At 38.5% G+C, this 17,642-nt stretch overlaps 1 protein-coding gene and 1 pseudogene across 2 annotated transcripts; both read right to left on the bottom strand.

Annotated features, from left to right (window-relative positions):
• Positions 1 to 1,189: 1,189 nt before the first annotated feature.
• si:dkey-282h22.5 (uncharacterized protein LOC107988040 homolog) lies at positions 1,190 to 3,319 on the bottom strand. 2 transcript variants are annotated; one of them, XM_040048886.1, is made up of 4 exons: positions 3,184 to 3,319; positions 2,847 to 2,949; positions 2,609 to 2,738; positions 1,190 to 1,881 (listed from the first exon to the last, which is right to left on the bottom strand). In XM_040048886.1, exons 2-4 carry the CDS (start codon positions 2,947 to 2,949, stop codon positions 1,602 to 1,604), a joined length of 513 nt encoding a protein of 170 aa, XP_039904820.1. In that variant the 5' UTR covers positions 3,184 to 3,319; the 3' UTR covers positions 1,190 to 1,601. The 2 variants fall into 2 exon arrangements, with proteins under 2 accessions (XP_039904820.1, XP_039904829.1); XM_040048895.1 differs by having other exon boundaries at positions 2,609 to 2,735.
• Positions 3,320 to 6,764: 3,445 nt separating this feature from the next.
• LOC120739252 lies at positions 6,765 to 14,355 on the bottom strand (annotated as a pseudogene).
• Between the last annotated feature and the right edge of the window lie 3,287 nt (positions 14,356 to 17,642).

The raw sequence follows: 17,642 nt of genomic DNA, 5'->3' as shown, positions 1-17,642 counted from the left end.
AGTAAGCAGAGGAGGAGGGGCTTCAATACTAAAAACCTTTTTGATCACAACTCAACTCTAAGAATTTGCATATTTAGATCAAAATCTAACTTATTTCAAATATTGTAAATGTTTGAGATTTTTTTTTACAATAAATCTAAATGTGTTTTCATTTTAGACCTGTTTTATTTTATATATATATATTTGAATTCAGAATATACTGTTGATCCAATTTGTTGGAATTAAGATTCTGTTAACAGCACAATTCTGTCATTGCTATTATTTGTTCTGCTAATCAAGGTGAATACCAAAGGTTGGGTGAATGAAAAACAGTCAAGGTGTTTCAGCAGGCAACAAGCAGACATATGTACATCGTTATATAATATCATTAATCACATGGGCAGGGTTTTGAAAGCTAGCATCCTGCTCATATTGCAGTGTATATTCACTGGGCAGCACGGTGGCACAGTGGTTAGCACTGTTGCCATACAGCAAGTTTGCGTGAGTGCTCCTGCTTCCTCCCACCGTCCAAAGACATGCAGTTAGTGTGAATATGCAAGTGGTTGTCTGTGTCTCTATGTGTTAGCCCTGTGACAGACTGGCCTGTCTAGGGTGTACCCTGCCTCTTGCCCTATGACAGCTGGGATAGGCTCCAGCGACAAGAAAGGAGAAATGGATGGATAGTTACTGTTTTTCTTTTCTTTTTGAACCCCTTTGATGAAACATGCTCCTTTGAATATCCGCCCAGTAGTTTATTGGTCAGTCAAATACCACCACAGACTTGTGTAAGAGGACGTATGACCACCGATGCGTCTGGCTGTTAGAATTTTGGGGGTATGAACGACCTGTGAATAAGCAAGAACTTTTGACAGGAAACTAAGCTGAGCAGTGTTTGTTGTAGGCCTGTAACCTTTTTTGTATATTTTGCCACCAGAGTTTGAACATTGTGATCTTCATCTTTATTTTATTGTTTAACAAGTAGTTCTTGGAAGTAATCCTGTAGCTCTGCAGTTCTGTTCTTTCCTGGTTGAAGTGATCAGTGGTTCATAAGTTCTTCTCCGAAGGTAGTTACTCCAGCTGAAAGTTTCCGTGTTTCAAGAGGTGCAGTATTTTGCATAGCAGCACTGCTACTGTTGCTGTGATTATGAAGCGATAACACATTGTAAAATACTATCTGTAAAAAAAAAATGCTCCAAGTACACTCAAGGAGTTGCACTGAATCTATAATTTAATAAGTATTTGGATAAACAAATCAAATACAAACCAGTGGCTTGCAATGCTAATTAAAGTAATAAAAAAATCATAATGAGGTAATATATAACACTCCTTAACTACATGTTTAGCCATTTATTTGACTTTAAGTCCAGCCCGTTGATGCATCCAAAAAACAGCATATAGTGAAGATAATTTGATAAATGCTGCCACCTTGTGGTTTATTGTGATTTTGTAACAGCAGGTGGCTATAGTTTGCTTTAATAAAGTTTAATTAAAGCCATTTTATTTAGCTTTTTTGACCATACTCATCAAAGAAATAGTATAAAACAATCCTCTTCTTCTGAAAAATATATAAACATTTATTTTCAACAAATCTGCATTTATACCAAACAAAAAAGCCCACATGTTTAAGATCTCTGCGGTCCTCTCCTCCTTGCCCTTCTCAGTGTTGGGCTAGTGATTATCCTCCTTTCAGGACCCCTCATCTGTGCACGCAGAGGAGACCTAAGACCAAAGCTCGGTTGGAGCCTATGTACGGGCCGCTGAGGCAGGGCGTATCTGCCGTCCTTGAGCTCATCCACGAAAGCCTCCATTCTGTCGAGCTTTGTGGTAAACTTTCCCAGCTCATCCTTTAAAGTGTTAAACTGCCGGTAGAGGTCTCCCAGAGCATCTGAAAGAGGTTGGATCCTGGACATAAAAGAGGACATGTGGAAAAGTAAATGGTTTCAGTATCAGAATGACCATTCAAAGAACTTTGGCACTGTAAGTTCATGAAACAGGAACCTTGTTTATTGGCAAAACATAACTAAGAAGAGAACCAAGTCTAATTGGCAGCATAAACAGGAAAGTCACGACATGCTGTTAAGTGGAAACAGCCTCACTGTCGACGGAAAACATCAGGATAACAGACGTAAAGGTCGGAAGTCCCCTGAAAAAAATGAAAGTGCAAAACATAGCAGAGCTTTGGCCCAGTAGAGACGGGCTGACCTTAGATGTTTACTGGGAAAAGTTCTGGTGAACTGTGATCCTAAGTGTTGCAATCACAGTTCAGAATCGAATCACCAGATGAAATGTTCACTGACTTGGAGTAATGTCTGCCAGAGCATGATGAAACACTCACTATTGTATTTTGGCACAGTAAGTACACTGAGGTCATTTACAAAGCAGAGCTGGCCTCATGTGAACAACAGCAATCATTGATCGCTTTACTGGCACTGACAATTCATGTGCAGCACAGAGCAGATTACATAAGTCTTTATTTCAACAAACCCTGAGGACGAGTCAAATGTTCACTGACATCACCGAGCGTTGTTTTTCCTGGACGTTTGACGTTACTCTTACTTAACATTTAGACTCGTCTGTCTGCTATCATTGCTGTGTACATCCAGTTTAATCAGAAGCTGATATAACTCACCTGTTATATTCAGGAAGGACTGAAGCGTGGTCATTGATCAGCAAGTCTTTCACTTGGGTCAGAATAGCAAATTTCCAGTTGTCCAGCACCTGAGTCAGGTTTGAGCAAGTCTTGGCACTAGTCTGTACTGCTGAACACAGAGTTTAACCGTATAAACAAACAGGTCATTATTCACTCCAAGTTTTAGAAACACAACCTCAATGGTCAAAGGTCACATTACTAAAAATTATTTTCAGACCTTTAGGTTCCCAGCGTGATGTCTCCTGTTTCGATTTCTGAGCTCCACACGCTGAGATCATGCACAGCATAATGAGAGCCAACTTCATCCTCGTCGTTCTCATCTAACAAACACAATAATATAGGCTGTGGGTGCTGCTGAGGAGCAAGCTCACCGAAAAGTGCTGCCAAGCCACGTTACAAAAATACTAAACAGTCTTTCGGTTGAAGAAAAGCTGATGAGAAATTAGTTCAGTCATAAGTTCGTCTTTTGTTCACCTTTTTTAAGCCATAAAAATTGTTTTGTTTTGTTCCAAAAAGAGCAAGAAAGTAAATTTAAATTTGGGTTTTTACGCTACCTTTTTTGCAAAGAAGTGCCAGGGGTCTTCTCAGATCAGAGCACCAGAACACACTCTCTGTACTGTATGATCCTACAGCAGTGACACACTGAGAAAACATGAGTTGTGCAGAACTCTCTTATAACTCTTTCCCCAAACTCCCGGAGCAATTTCCCCACCTGATCCCATCCACGTCACTGATTCAGGGCGGTGACATCCTCAGTTCTTTTAGCATGTGTGCACACTGCTGCATTCACGTGCACAAAAAACAAAATCTCCCTAAACCCACTCGCACACTTATGCGTCCCACTCTTGCCTCATCTCTCATATCTTATAGACTGTGCATCTTCTAAAATAACCATAATAGGAGGTCCTGGTAATTTCCATCTCTGCTCCACATGTCTTTTAGGTTGTGTGGGTGGCATGTGACAACTGTGCTCACCATAGGCTCCAATCCAGAGAAGGTGTTTGATGTAGAAGTATGGCTCCAGGATAACATTCTTACTGCCTACTGTAATACAATCTGCTCAACATCTGGGCTACGACAAATTCAGCCAGCAACACTTTAACCGTCAAGGGTGATCAAAACCTGGTGAGCTGCACTCACTTGATGCAAATGGGACAATAAAAAAAACACATTCAACCATATTAATAGAAAAAAGGAGAATATCCAAAAGCATCAGAATTAGAAAATGGGTTAGAGTCCCAGATTAACTTTAAAATAGCAATTAAAGAGAAAATTATGCAGCCCTTGACACCTCAGCTGCCTTAATTTCTAACTTTACTAAGCTGCTGTGTGATTTACTGCATTAGTTCACTCAGTCTGGTGTGATCCAACCTTAATAAATCTACATAACTGTGGAAGTGGGTTTAGATTTGATGTGCAGTGATGCAACACATGACATGTAGTTTCATGGCTAAGACTGATTTCATACTCTGGATAGTTTTCCACAGCCAAGTGCACCCAGTCTATAACCTATATAGTCTTCAAACAGCTATTTGTCTTTCTACTTCTTCTTCTACTCAAAAACCAGCAGCTTCAGGTCATATGAAAATATTGGACAACATTAGTGCTTTTTTCCTGTCCCAGATTTTTTAAATAAAATTCCAGCTTTGATTTATTTCAGATCAGAGTTCCTCATTCTGTTTGAAAGATGTGCCGCTGGGTATGCTGATGTCTGCAGATGTCTGCAGATAGTTGTGCTGATATATGAGCGGAGGTGCACCCATCACTGCTGAAAAGGAATGTAACTGGGCAGCGCTCCCTGCCATCTGCAACACCTTTACACACACAGACAATATACCAAACTGTATATGCAGTAGGTGGGATGAACATCACATCATACGGACCATACATCTTCAGCGCTGACAGGCAGGAACTAAATACTTTTTAAATCTCCATCCTCCCAAAAGATTTAAAAGGAAACAGGAAGATTTGTTTAATAATGACTAGATGACATCCAACTTTTTTTTTCTGCCAACAATCAGTCAAGATAAATATATTTTCTTATTTGAACGTAGGCTCATAATTTATAACTAAATGAAAAACCATTTTTTGATAGTGGTTATTTGTCTGCTGACCCTAACAAGCTGGAGTTCATTTTCCCCAGTGAGATTTTCCATGACCTGAGAAACCACAGGGCCAACAGTGAAAGTTGCCTAATGTGCAACGAAGGAAAAACTATTCGGATCTTTTATTTCTTTCTTTCTTTTTAAAGTAGGTTATATGGGATTTAAATTATAGAAATAAAAGTGTATAAGCCAATATTCTGCTTTTTTTCATCTTTTTGTGCAGCGTCATCAACTATTCAGCAGTGGTGCACCTGCTAAATATACATAGCAGCATTAAAATAGTTACCTGTGAAAAAACAATCGGATTAAAAGGTATCATAAAATGAAAGTAATTGGTTTTAAAATTACTTAATTATTTTCCACCAGTCATCCATCCCAGTAAAAAGCTAAAACCATATCTGATAAATTCCCACAACTTACCCACAAATAATTTTCTAGCAAGTATAAGTGAGCATGTCTATGTTTTGTTTTGTTTTTTAATAATCATATGGATATGGAATCAAATTTATGGAAGGACTAAAGCCAAGCCTTACAAGCCTGGAGTCCATCATCAGTCAGTGCCTGCAGCAGTGAGCAGATCTTCCTTCCATTTCCCCGCAGCTCAGTTCGGCACAGCCAGAGGAAAGAATGAGTGCAGTGGACCAGCAGAGCCAGAGAGTGAGATAACCAGGCCTCGCTTTCTCCCTCTGCTTTTTCACTCAGTGTCACATCTGCTCTCTCATGTGCTGCTTGTTATTGACTTTCAGTAGCACATCACTTCATAACGACTTTATCAGAACAACAGAGGATTTTTACTGTGAAATATATCAGGTGTTAAATACAAACAGAAGCTCCACAATGAGAACTATTGCATTTCTTCGTATTTGTTATAGAAGGTAATCTATGACCTTCTTCTTCATCTGTGTTTGGGTGGTGTTTCATCTCATTTGACTGATAGCAAAAACCCTGATAAGTCTGAGAGGCAGGGAGTTAATTCGAGGGGTTATTTTCAAGGAATAATTTGTAAGCTTTTTAGGTTAACACATTTTAAATTTAACTAAAACTGAATTGACACTTCTACATTTCTTTCACTTTATGTAAAACATGCTCCTGTAATTTCCTCCATTGATTTCATCATATTTTGAAGGCTGATTTTAGCATTCTAGCTGTGGTCATGTTGGTATTTTGGAGCCACGGGTTACTATATTAGGAAGAAAATGTGGAGCACTAAGTAATTTGCTAATGTTGGGATGTTAGAAGCTGTCTTCATAAACCTTTTAAGTATAAAGTTCAAACATACATATTTGCTTTTTTAAGTAAGTAAGCACAATCTTCCACAGTGGATTCATATTTCAACCATACAATAGCTACAATAACCTGCCAAAATAATTACACATTTCAAAGACTTTACTCATTTGATGTGTTTTGTGGACTTAAAGAGGTACGTGCATCATTACTAGAGACTGACTTGTTTTTTTTTGTGCAGTGTGTGCAACATGATATCATATAGAAATTAACCTGAACACAACTAAGGTCATTCACAAAGGAATGCAAGATGCTGTTTCTGATTAAAAACTGACGAAACATTTTACTCAGTCTTCTAAGAAGTTCTGAATTCCTCTTGGTTAGTAAAGTGTGTTTTATTTTTAATAAATATGACAATTCATTTGCTTTTCTGTTCTTTGTCTGGGATTATTCATGCCATACGTTAGAAGAGTCTCGGTTTTCTGAACTTTTTGTAAATGTTAGAAGAAACTGTCTTGTGCATGATACCTGACTGCATGGCCAACCAGCTCTAACTAGTGACAGATATATTGACAGATATGATATGATTAGTCTCTGTTAATCCAGTGATAAATGTTAAGTTGCATACACAGCAGGAAACCAAATGCACCTGGAAAACCCTCATTATAAAAGCACAAAAGCTGGGAATCTATGTAGATTCTGAAACTTAAAACTGGTTTCAGTGGTTGCCCAGCTGCTACAATGTTGTTTCTTTTTTGAGGCCTAAAACACATTTTCCAGGTTTCTGGAAAATTAAAGCAAGGATTTTAAAATATGTCTTCTACTTTCTTCCTTTTGTGGTAATCACCATCAGGAGACATTTTTGTGAGTCTTTGACCCATGGTCCCACATGTCTGGATGGTCAGAGAGCTACTGATCTGGTAAGTCTGGTCTGGTCTCTGAACAGCAGTGCTGGTAGAGATCCCACTGCTCACTGGACTCCCAGCAGCCAACCAGCTCACATCTGCAAAAGGCACAGACTGACTGGACAGACAGACCAGAGAAGCTGTGTCGGACTGGAGCTCAGCACTGGACGGAGGGAAGACTGTCAGGACAGGAGGAGGGAGGCTGGAGCCTGAAAATACATGAAAGATGTTCAGGAAAAATAGAACTGAAGTAATAAAAGCAGAAGTGGTGAAAAAATCAACAAGATTTAATACAGAATAAAGATAAATGCCGTAAAAATCAAACAATGTAAACAGTTTATCTGTAAAAACAAATAAATAAACAGGTAATCACACATTTTCAACTGGTTTTAAAAACTGTCAAAAAAATAAAACAAAACTAAATTAAGCCCTAATTGTACATTAAAGAGAATTTAATTTAATTCTGGAGGATATGTCAAGCAATCATATGCTATACAATGCAAGTCATTCCCTTCAATTTCAAAGGTGACAGGTTTAAACCCAGATATTTTTAAATTTTGTACTTTACATTAATGTTTAAATTAGGTAAAACTCTTAATGAGAAAAGACAACATAGACCTATGCATTCTTTAAAAATTAAAATGCTTTGAAAATAACAAGATTGAATGACAAAATTTTTCACTTTTTCAGTAAAAAACATTTTTTTAAATTGATCGAAAACATTTCTTGATTTTAATACAACTCATAATCATGTCTAATGTATAAAATACGAGTTGGCTCTGCATCAGATACTATAAATATATAAAAAAAGATTATGAACAATAAAAATATTAAATTAAGAACTTTTCAGTAAACTATCAGAAATCTTCTAATGTTTCAGGATCAATTTAAACAGCACTTACTTGTCACAATCAGCTTGGTGCCTTGTCCGAATACCACAGTGATTCAGTTTGTATACATGGCTGTACAAAAACCTCCTGACTGTCACTGATGAGGGGAGAGGAACTGAAACATCCTGTAGAGACCAACTTTCACTGTCAACATATCATGCGCCTCATCAGTCTGCTTATATTTCACAACAATGATATAATGTTTTCCAATATACTTTTTAATGACTAAAAATTCCTTAACCCAAGTCCGCCAGAGCTTACTTTATATTTTTACATGCTGTAGTGCCATTTTTGGGAGCATTTCAAGTTGCTATACATCAACACAACTGTTATAGCCCATAGTTTTATTTTTGAGATACACCAATTTTTATATACTGCAGAAAAAACGAAAAACAATCCTATAATGCAAATTTGCAAAGAAAACAGCATGTGCATCAAAATAACCTATTTCCAGCAGTGCAATTAGAGTTCTAAGCATCCCAGAAACTATTCAGAAAAGCATGAAGTTAAACATCCATCCATCCCTCTTCTTCCGCTTTATCCGGGGCCGGGTCGCGGGGGCAACAGAGAAGCCCAGACCTCCCTCTTCCCAGCCACCTCCTCCAGCTTATCCGGGGGAACACCAAGGCGTTCCCAGGCCAGCCGAGAGATATAATCTCTCCAGCCTCCTCCCGGTGGGACATGCCCGGAACACCTCACCCAGGAGGCATCCTTGTCAGATGCCCGAACCACCTCAGCTGGCTCCTTTCAATGTGGAGGAGCAGCGGCTCTACTCTGAGCCCCTCCCGGATGGCTGAAATTCTCACCCTATCTCTAAGGGAGAGGCCAGCCACCCTTCAGACGAAGCTCATTTCCGCCGCTTGTATCCACGCTGTCGTTCTTTCAGTCACTACCCACAGCTCGTGGCCATAGGTGAGGGTAGGGACGTAGATCGACCGGTAAATTGAGAGCTTCGCTTTTACACTCAGCTCCCTCTTCACCACGACGGACCGGTGCAGCGACCGCATCACTGCGGCTGCAGCACCAATCCGTCTGTTGAACTCTGGCTCCCTTCTCCCATCACTCGCTAACAAGACCCCGAGATACTTGAACTCCTCCACTTGGGGCAGGAACTCATCCCCGACCCGAGTGGGCACTCCATTCTTTTCCGGCTGAGAACCATGGCCTCAGATTTGGAGGTGCTGATCCTCATTCTCGCTGCTTCACACTCGGCTGCGAACAAGGCTGGACTGGGACAAAAAATCGGTCCGGGCATTTTGACTAGAGACCGGCCCACCAGGATAAAGATTGAAAATGTGACGTCATTCAGGGGTAAAACCGCAAAGGATTCTGGGAACTTGTGGCAAGAGGTACTAGCGCACGCAGGCTTTCAATTGAACTCAGTTACACAGCGATAAAAAGAAACACAAAAAATGGCAAGAAGCTGTTGTATTATTAACTGCAGCAGCCGGTCGCATGACAGCCACGGGAAGCCGATCGTTTTTTTTTTAATCGGATTACGTCGTTGAAGAGAAATGTTTTAAGCCATGTTTCCGAAGTAAGAGCCGACGGATGGTCTGGATATACCAAATATAACGTCCCAGAACACTCCAGCTCACATGTTAGTCTGCTCCAAGCATTCCCACAAAGGTCAGTGTTTTGTAGTAGTTAATACGTCATTTTTCTTAACATAATTGGTGATATAGGTTACAAGCAAGTCTGGCGCTGAACAGAAATTGTCGCGCTATGCTCCTTTGTTTATTGTGCATAAATAGTGAATTGTCCTGACACAATATTGCGTTTCACTTCTGTTATTACCATGGTACATTGACAAAAACATATACTTTTATTCACAGGATAAAACAGTTGTTTTGTATCACTAATTGTCCAGTGCGATTACAGCATACAGTATTATTGTCACTGCTACATTTCTGTAATGAACCAGAAATTATTTCCACTACTAATTAATTACCGTTGAGCTCAAAGGTTATATTAATAAACGGTTAACGGATGTGTATTTATGACGACGATTTGTGAGACTGGTAAACTTACCTTTGTTCGTACGATGGTCTTTCGTTCTACACGGTGCGTTTCAAGGTCCTATACCCATCCGTCGGTAAACTGTACCTGGGCTTGTTGCAGTGACCTGAAGTTACTAAACTTCATGAGTGTATGCACTCACTCCAAGAACCGTATAATTATAAATATGAGCGTGGTGAAAGTTGGGCAGCACGCTAACGTCTTTTGTCCCTCTGTGTGCTCGTGAGGGTCTGACCCTTTCACTCCTTTGATTTTTCCTCGTATCTTTTCTTTGTCTTTTCGTCGAGTCTGTCTTTGTACGGACCGGCATTGTTCTCCTTTTGTTTTGTACATTCCTTTTTTGTGCGGCAAAGAAAAAACAAGAAGGTATTGGAACCGGAGAATGAACGTTTTGCGGTGCTGCAAATGCTTGCATTTGATGCGGTACTTGGATTGTTTTGCCACGAGTTCCCGGCATGCAATGCGTGAAAATCACGTGATTGCTAAACAAGGGGGCGGGTGCATCCGGCCTCCTCGGCTGTAATTGGTCCAGCCCAGAGTCGATCATGACCAATTGGCCAATCCAATACCTTTCATTATATATACCCTTCCTAAAAAAAAAAAAAAAAAAAAAAAAATCCATCGGCCCATAAAAACAAAAAATCGCCAGCGGCCCACCGGGCAAATGCCCGGTATGCCCGATGGCCAGTCCAGCTATGGCTGCGAACTGTTCCAGTGCGAGCTGGAGGCCTTCACCCGATGAAGCCAACAGGACCACATCATCCACGAAAAGCAGAGATGAGATTCTGAGGCCACCGAAGTGAAAGCCCTCCGCCACTTGGCTGCGCCTAGAAATCCTGTCCATAAAAATTATGAACAGAATCGGTGACAAAGGAGGCAAAGTCAAACATGACTTTTAAAAACACCAGTATATGCTTCTAAAGCCTACAAGTAAAAAACTACATTTTCCGCAAAAATGATGTCACTTCCAGTTTCAGGCAGGTAATGGCGGACATGCGATAGTTCGTATTTCAATGTAGGAAGTGTTACGAACAGCTGATCGGATCAGCAAAGCATGTTTCTGGAATATTATGTTTTTGTTCCTGCAAGTGCTTTTAATGCAATTTTTGCAAAGCTATATGTGGAAGGAAACCGTGACCTAGGGCAAGCTGATGGCATAAGATGTAACCTTACCTTTTTTTTTTTAACCTCTGGCAGTTCACCACTACCATTTCAAGCAATTCATTGGAGTTGAGTGACTTAAATTGCAATAAATACCTGGAAAAATTGGGGTGTTCTAAAACTTTTGACTGGTAAATGACTAATATTTTTACCAGTACCTTACTAATGCTTACTAATGTGTAATTATAATACTGTGTGACCTAATTATGTTTTAGTGAAGTCTCTCTGTATCTATAATGGAATTATTTCAATCTCAACTGTATTTACACTTAGTGTAGTAAATCACACCTTCAGTGTTACTAGTTCATGGTCATATTTTAAAGACCTGACTTACATAAATAATGTTATTGAAAAAAGGTAAAAGAATGAAATCTCTAGTGTTCTTGTCTTCAATTTTCTAGATTTACTTTCTGGCTTATAAACGTCTAACATGAAGGTTCATTATATGGTACTAAATCTGTCTGAACTAGATAAGAGATAAGATAAGATAAGATAAGATAAAACTTTATTAATCCCTCGGGTGGGTTCCTCTGGGAAATTCGGTTTCCAAAAGCACAGCACCGACAGAAGTTACAGTTACAGAATATTATATATATATCTATATATATATATATATACATACACACACACACACACACACACACACACACACACACACACACACACACACACACATATAAATACAGAGATATAAATAAAATATACGAAGGGGATAAATAGAATAAATAGGAATAAAAATAAAAATACAAGTGAATTGCACATTTCAAGTATTGAGGTCTATTGCACCGTTGACTATTAACAAAAGTATTGCACAAAAGGTATTGCACAGTGAAGTGAAGAGGCACTACAGCTTAGTTGTTCCCCCCTCCTTTGTCCTCCTGTTTCCCCTCCCTCTCCCCTCCAGAGAGGAGTTAAACAGTTTGATGGCGTGTGGGACAAAGGAGTTTTTAAGTCTGTTAGTTCTTGCCTATTATAAACACCCAGATAGAGATGGATATCTTTCTTAGCAGCACCTTTGTTCTTGGCACACTTCAGCAACACAAGTTTCTTGTTAATGAGTGAAAACCAACTAGAAAAGTAAAAAAAAAATGTTATTACAGTTTCAAAAGCAAAAACATCAACATTTATATATGTAACCATGTCAAAATCAGAACATGTACACATTAAATATAAATGTGTGTACAATTAAGACAAACATCATAAACACATCTCTAAATAAAATGAGAATTTGCTTCTCCATTTAAAAATGTGTTTTTGATGAATCCAGTGTATATTTCTATTGATTCGTTCTGTCTGACAGATAGAATCTGGTTACTGCCACATTTACTGCAGCTGGAATATAACAATTAAACAATTATAACCACGAAAGAGCTGAGAGAAGTCTATAAAATTTTTATTATTTAAAAATAACTTGCAAAAACATAAAATACCGTATGTTGGATAGTTTGGTTTATGTGTTTTTACATATTATAATTTGGGCCAATGTTAGTAAATGAGATGTATTTTTCAGTACTTTTCTTTTTATACTTTTAATAATCAAGGTTAAAATGAATAAAAAAAACACCAACAACATTCCAGTGTTTAAAAACACAGTCTAAAGATAGTGGGTTACACTTAGTTCACTGGATATATATATTATCTGCATATGAAAGCATTTCTAAAAGCAGAAGTAATACTGAGGAGGTTTTTGTCACAGCCTGAATCACTGTGATACGTGCGCAGAAGCAGAGTCATCATATGTCTGACAGTAATACACTGCAGAGTCTCCTGTCTCTGCTCGCTTGATAATGAACTGGTAATCAATGTTTGATGAGGATTTAGAGTTGAATCTGTCTGAGGAGAATCCTGTTCCAAAGCTGAGTGAGCTGCTAGAATGAAGAAATCTTAGAACATACTGAGGAGCCTCTCCAGGAACTTGTTTATACCATTTAACAGAATTCCTATCATATCTCTCTATGTTGCAGTTGAGAACAACTTCTTGACCTGGAGAAACTGTGTGGACAGCAGGTGTTTGGGTCAACACGATCACTGCATCAACATCTGCCAGGAAACACACACAAAAACATGAATGAAAAGTTTACCTCCAAAAATATACACCCTAAAACAGAAGATCTTACATGTTAGAGCAGTGATGAGAGTGCACAGGGTCCACAGCATGTTGTCAGTGTGAGGTGTAAATGATCTTTACTGTTCAGCTGAGATGTGAGTAGGATTGTAGTGAGAAGTGAAGCGATACTGACACTTAAAGACACAGAGGAGAGGCAAACCAAAGGAGGAGGAGATTCAACACAATGATTTTCATTCATAGAATAAAAAATCATTTATAATGCAAATAACATCAATTAAATGTTTCTGGCTCATGTTCAACCGACACACTTATGGCTGTCATGACATATTGCTCATGAAACTATTGTTGTAAAGGGAATAAATATTATATAACTGAATATTGACAGTTTTAGGTGTTAACACCAATCTCTTTCTAGCTGAAATGTGAGCAGGACTTATGTGAAAAGAATAAACAGTAACGTTTATAAGAACATGAGGTAGAACAAGTCTCAACAAATTCAGAACAGTTGTAGTTTAAATGCAAATGCCCTTATCCTCACACATCACACTTTTTCTTCTCGTGTTATATTTATTTCTGCCTTAAGAGCTGAGACTGGTGTTTACTAAATTTCTATTACTTATAGATAACTTTTAGTTATATACAGTATTAGTCCACTTCTGACATGTTTTGGCTGAATAATATCTCTATATTCCTCTGCTTGCTTTATTCATATTTTCAATGATGAATATTAAAATTAATTAAAAAAACAAAACAAAACAAATAACACAGTATTTGAAGGTGGTGGGATTTCAGTGTGTTTCTCGGATGTGTCTTTTTTTCAGCATGTGAAAGAGCATCAAAAAGCAGAAGTATCTGTGAGGAGGTTTTTGTCACAGTGTGAATCACTGTGATACCCCACTGTTAGCAGAGCCGTCCCATGTCTGACAGTAATAGACTGCAGAGTCTCCCTCCTCCACATTCTTGATGATCAAACGATAATCTGTTGTTGACTGATGAGTGGATGTGAATTTTGGAGAGGAGAACCCAGAGCCATAGGTTGGAGAACTATAGCTATGATGAAAATACAGCACATGCTGAGGACTTCCTCCTGGAATCTGTTTATGCCAGGCAGCAACATAGCTAGTAACAGTTCCCCAGGTTACAGTCCATGGTGGCTGTCTCTCCTTTCCTCACTGATAAAACAGGAGGTTTCTGTGTCAGCACCGTCACACCACTCACACCTGCAAACAACAAGAAGACATGGAGTCAAGAAAGACACACTTACATTTAACTGTAACATGAGGTCTATTCTTCAGTATATTTTAGACTCTTTACATGTTAGAGCAGTGATGAGAGCACAGAGAGTCACCAGCATGTTGTCTGAGTGGGCTAAGAACTGAGTGGAGAGACGATGGTGGAAGAGCTATTTAATACAACTAACAGGAGGAGGAGCTTTGGAGTTTTCTTTTTTCCGCTTGCCTGTGTTATTAGTATTAATAACAATAATAATATGTCTTGTATATATAGGTTTTTTTTATATTATTTTGGAATGGTTAATAGCCATTCTTTTTCCATGGTTGGTGATATTTTATACTTTTAACTTGTATTGTATTTAAAAACTATAATTAGATTAACATATTCTGAAGCAACATAAAGTTTACAATTTCAGCTTTAGCTCTGTAAAATCATTTTCACAGCAAGTTATTCTCTCACATGTCAAACTTTGCACAACAGTGGGATCATCTAATTAAATAACTAAATATCTGTAAATAAGATGGGCCTGTTTAAAATGTGATGTATAAAAACAGTTTTTTAAAAACAGAAACAGTTTGCAGCTTGAAATTCCCACCGTGTGAGAAACCATTAAGATTCAGCAGCAAAATAAAAATTATATAATTATGTCAAAATTTGTCACAGCAGTTGCATCATGATAGCTGACGGAGATGCTATCTCCTTCATTGTTACGAACAAACAGTTTAATCAAAATTAAAACTTGCTAAATAAAAAGTAATAAATAAAAAAAAATTCTGATTGGTTATATTTAAATTTGGCTATTTTAAATTATATTTCAAAGTGTCATGTTTAGGCTGTGTGCAGGCCGGTTCGCCGGTTCGATCCCCGGGCTCTCTGTCCTGGTCGTTGTGTCCTTGGGCAAGACACTATACCCTACCGCCTACTGGTGTTGGCCAGAGGGGCCGACGGCGCGATATGGCAGCCTCGCTTCTGTCAGTCTGCCCCAGGGCAGCTGTGGCTACAACCGTAGCTTGCCTCCACCAGTGTGTGAATGCGAGAGTGAATGAACAGTGGCATTGTAAAGCGCTTTGGGTGTCTTGAAAAGTGCTATATAAATCCAATCCATTATTATTATTATTATAAAAACTGAAGGCTAGCTAAACTGGGCTGGCCAGCGGGCAGGTGGACGGACAGCATGGGAGAATGGAGATTGCGACACAGACCAAAGAAAACACAGGGCTTAATACAGAGCTGGAGCCATCAGGGAATGGGAGACAGGAGGGAAACACAGCTGGGACAAATCAGGGCTAACAAGACAAGGGAAGCAAAACCAGATACATTAACATGCGACATGGACTTTCAAAGTAAAACAGGAAACATAACACAGACAAGTGGACTTGACAAGGGGATACAGCTGACAGGGGAGACAGAGCAACTATGGAACACAGAGACATAAACCATGAGGCAGAGAACTCCAACAAAGAAACCAAAAGACTAGAAATGATAAACAAAATCAAAATCAAAGCTCAATAGTAATGCAAAACTCAAAACTCCTGGTCGATGACCCAGGTACCCTAACACAAAGTTCCTCAACAAGTGATATTAAGTGCAAAATTTCAGCTTCAGCTCTCTGTATTTCAACATTTCTCATGAGGTTATGAATGAGACCTGAGAACTAAGACCTGCAGGTGCATGCTGGGCAGGAAGAGAACAAAAGCTTGGAACAAGTGAAAAGATCTGCCAATGGAACGAGTGTAAATTCTCTAGTTTCAAGATGCGCTGTCTAAAAAGGTGTTCCTATTCCTTACAGAAATATTTAAACCTCATTTCTCATTTGTGGGATAACAAAGGTTTATTCTATTCTATTCTATCTCAAAACTAAACAAAAAACTAAACATTTTTAATGAATTGGTCTTCAGGCTGGAGAAATGATCATTTATCACAGAGATGAGGTGACTGACAGACTATTCATGTTTTGACAAATATAAAATAGTTACGTTGCCTTTTGCACAGTTGAGTGTGAGTTATGAAAAATGCCCCAACTGTTTTGAGCAAAGCATGTAGACTGGTCAGAATGACCTTTCTGCTGTGAGAATTGCACCAAATTGATTGAGAGAAATTGAATTTTGATTTATCTGATAATGTGTGAATGTGTTTCATTGTTTTCCTTTTGATACTTTTAACTTAAGAAGAAAAAACTAGCAATCCAGTATTTAAAAACACATTATCTGAAGGTGGTGCGTTTTTATTTACGTGCGCTCAGAATAGTGGCACAAAAATAACACCTGAAAGCTGAAAGATGAGAGGTGCTGTAGTGAGAAGAGAAGAGATACTGAAGCTTATAAAGACACAGAGGAGCAGAAGTAAAAGAGGAAGAGATTCAGCAAAACAGCTTTTATTTATAGAAACTAAATTAAGTGACATAAATTACTGATAATTTCATACAGTGAACATTGTCTTTATATGAGCATTATTGTTTTAATCTCAGTGATTTCACATCTTTGAATTTACTCTTCAAAAAATAAAGTACTTAATCAGTGTATCTGGTTTATATTCATCTTTCATAACAAATGAGATCATAACTCTGAGTTTGATGCAGTCTTGTTTTATTTTGACGGAATTTTAGTTAAGCACGAGTTAGTGAAATTACTGAACTGTAATGCCAAATGAATTTGTGTAGTCTCATTTTTTTCAATTTTGTCTTACTGTGGCTTGAAATCATATTCACAATTAGCATGTTTTTGATCAAATTCTAAGAAGCTTGGAAAGAGTTTGCTTGATCTCTCAGGATCAGGTTGTTCACATCAGGATGTGGAAGAGTGTCAAAAAGAAGATGAAGAGAAACAAAAAAGGAAGAAAGCATACCCAATGATGGGAGGGGGGGGGATCACTGTCCCTAAATAACATGAGTGAAATATGCATTGGGTAGCTTTTGTCTGCTGCTTCTTTCCTGTCTGTCTTTTGGATGTGTTTCTGTTTGTGCTTTAAGGCTCTACACCCCGGGGTTGCTTCACTTTTGTTTGTGTTGATTGCTATGTGTTATTTTTGCTGTAAATGCACTGTTCTGCTGTTCATATGACAATGTTTAATAAACTCTGTTCTAAGTGTGTTCTGCTCTTTTCCAGAGAATCAGCATGAGTGATTTGATTTTAATTGGATTCAAAAGCTTCAAAATTTGTTACCTGACAAAACCTTTTTCTCCTGTTTAGGTTAGGGAGACAGGTAAGAGGCCAGTATTTTCTTCTGGGTTTCTCGTTATAGGTAGGTCAGTTCTGTTTCATTTCTAGAGTGTTTTGCTTGTTGTTTTGACCATGCCCATCTTGATGCTTGCTACCTTTTGAAATTAACAAAATATCTGTTTGTTGTGAAAGCGCAACCCTGTGGCAGCATTGGTCTTTCCTTGGGAGATTAGAGCGGGGGCGTTATCTT

This window comes from Simochromis diagramma, unplaced genomic scaffold, assembly GCF_900408965.1.
Source record: "Simochromis diagramma unplaced genomic scaffold, fSimDia1.1 OVJJ01000321.1, whole genome shotgun sequence".
Classification (NCBI taxonomy): domain Eukaryota; kingdom Metazoa; phylum Chordata; class Actinopteri; order Cichliformes; family Cichlidae; genus Simochromis; species Simochromis diagramma.
Note: the sequence above shows the minus strand (reverse complement) of the source record. Positions and strands in the feature narration are given on the sequence as shown.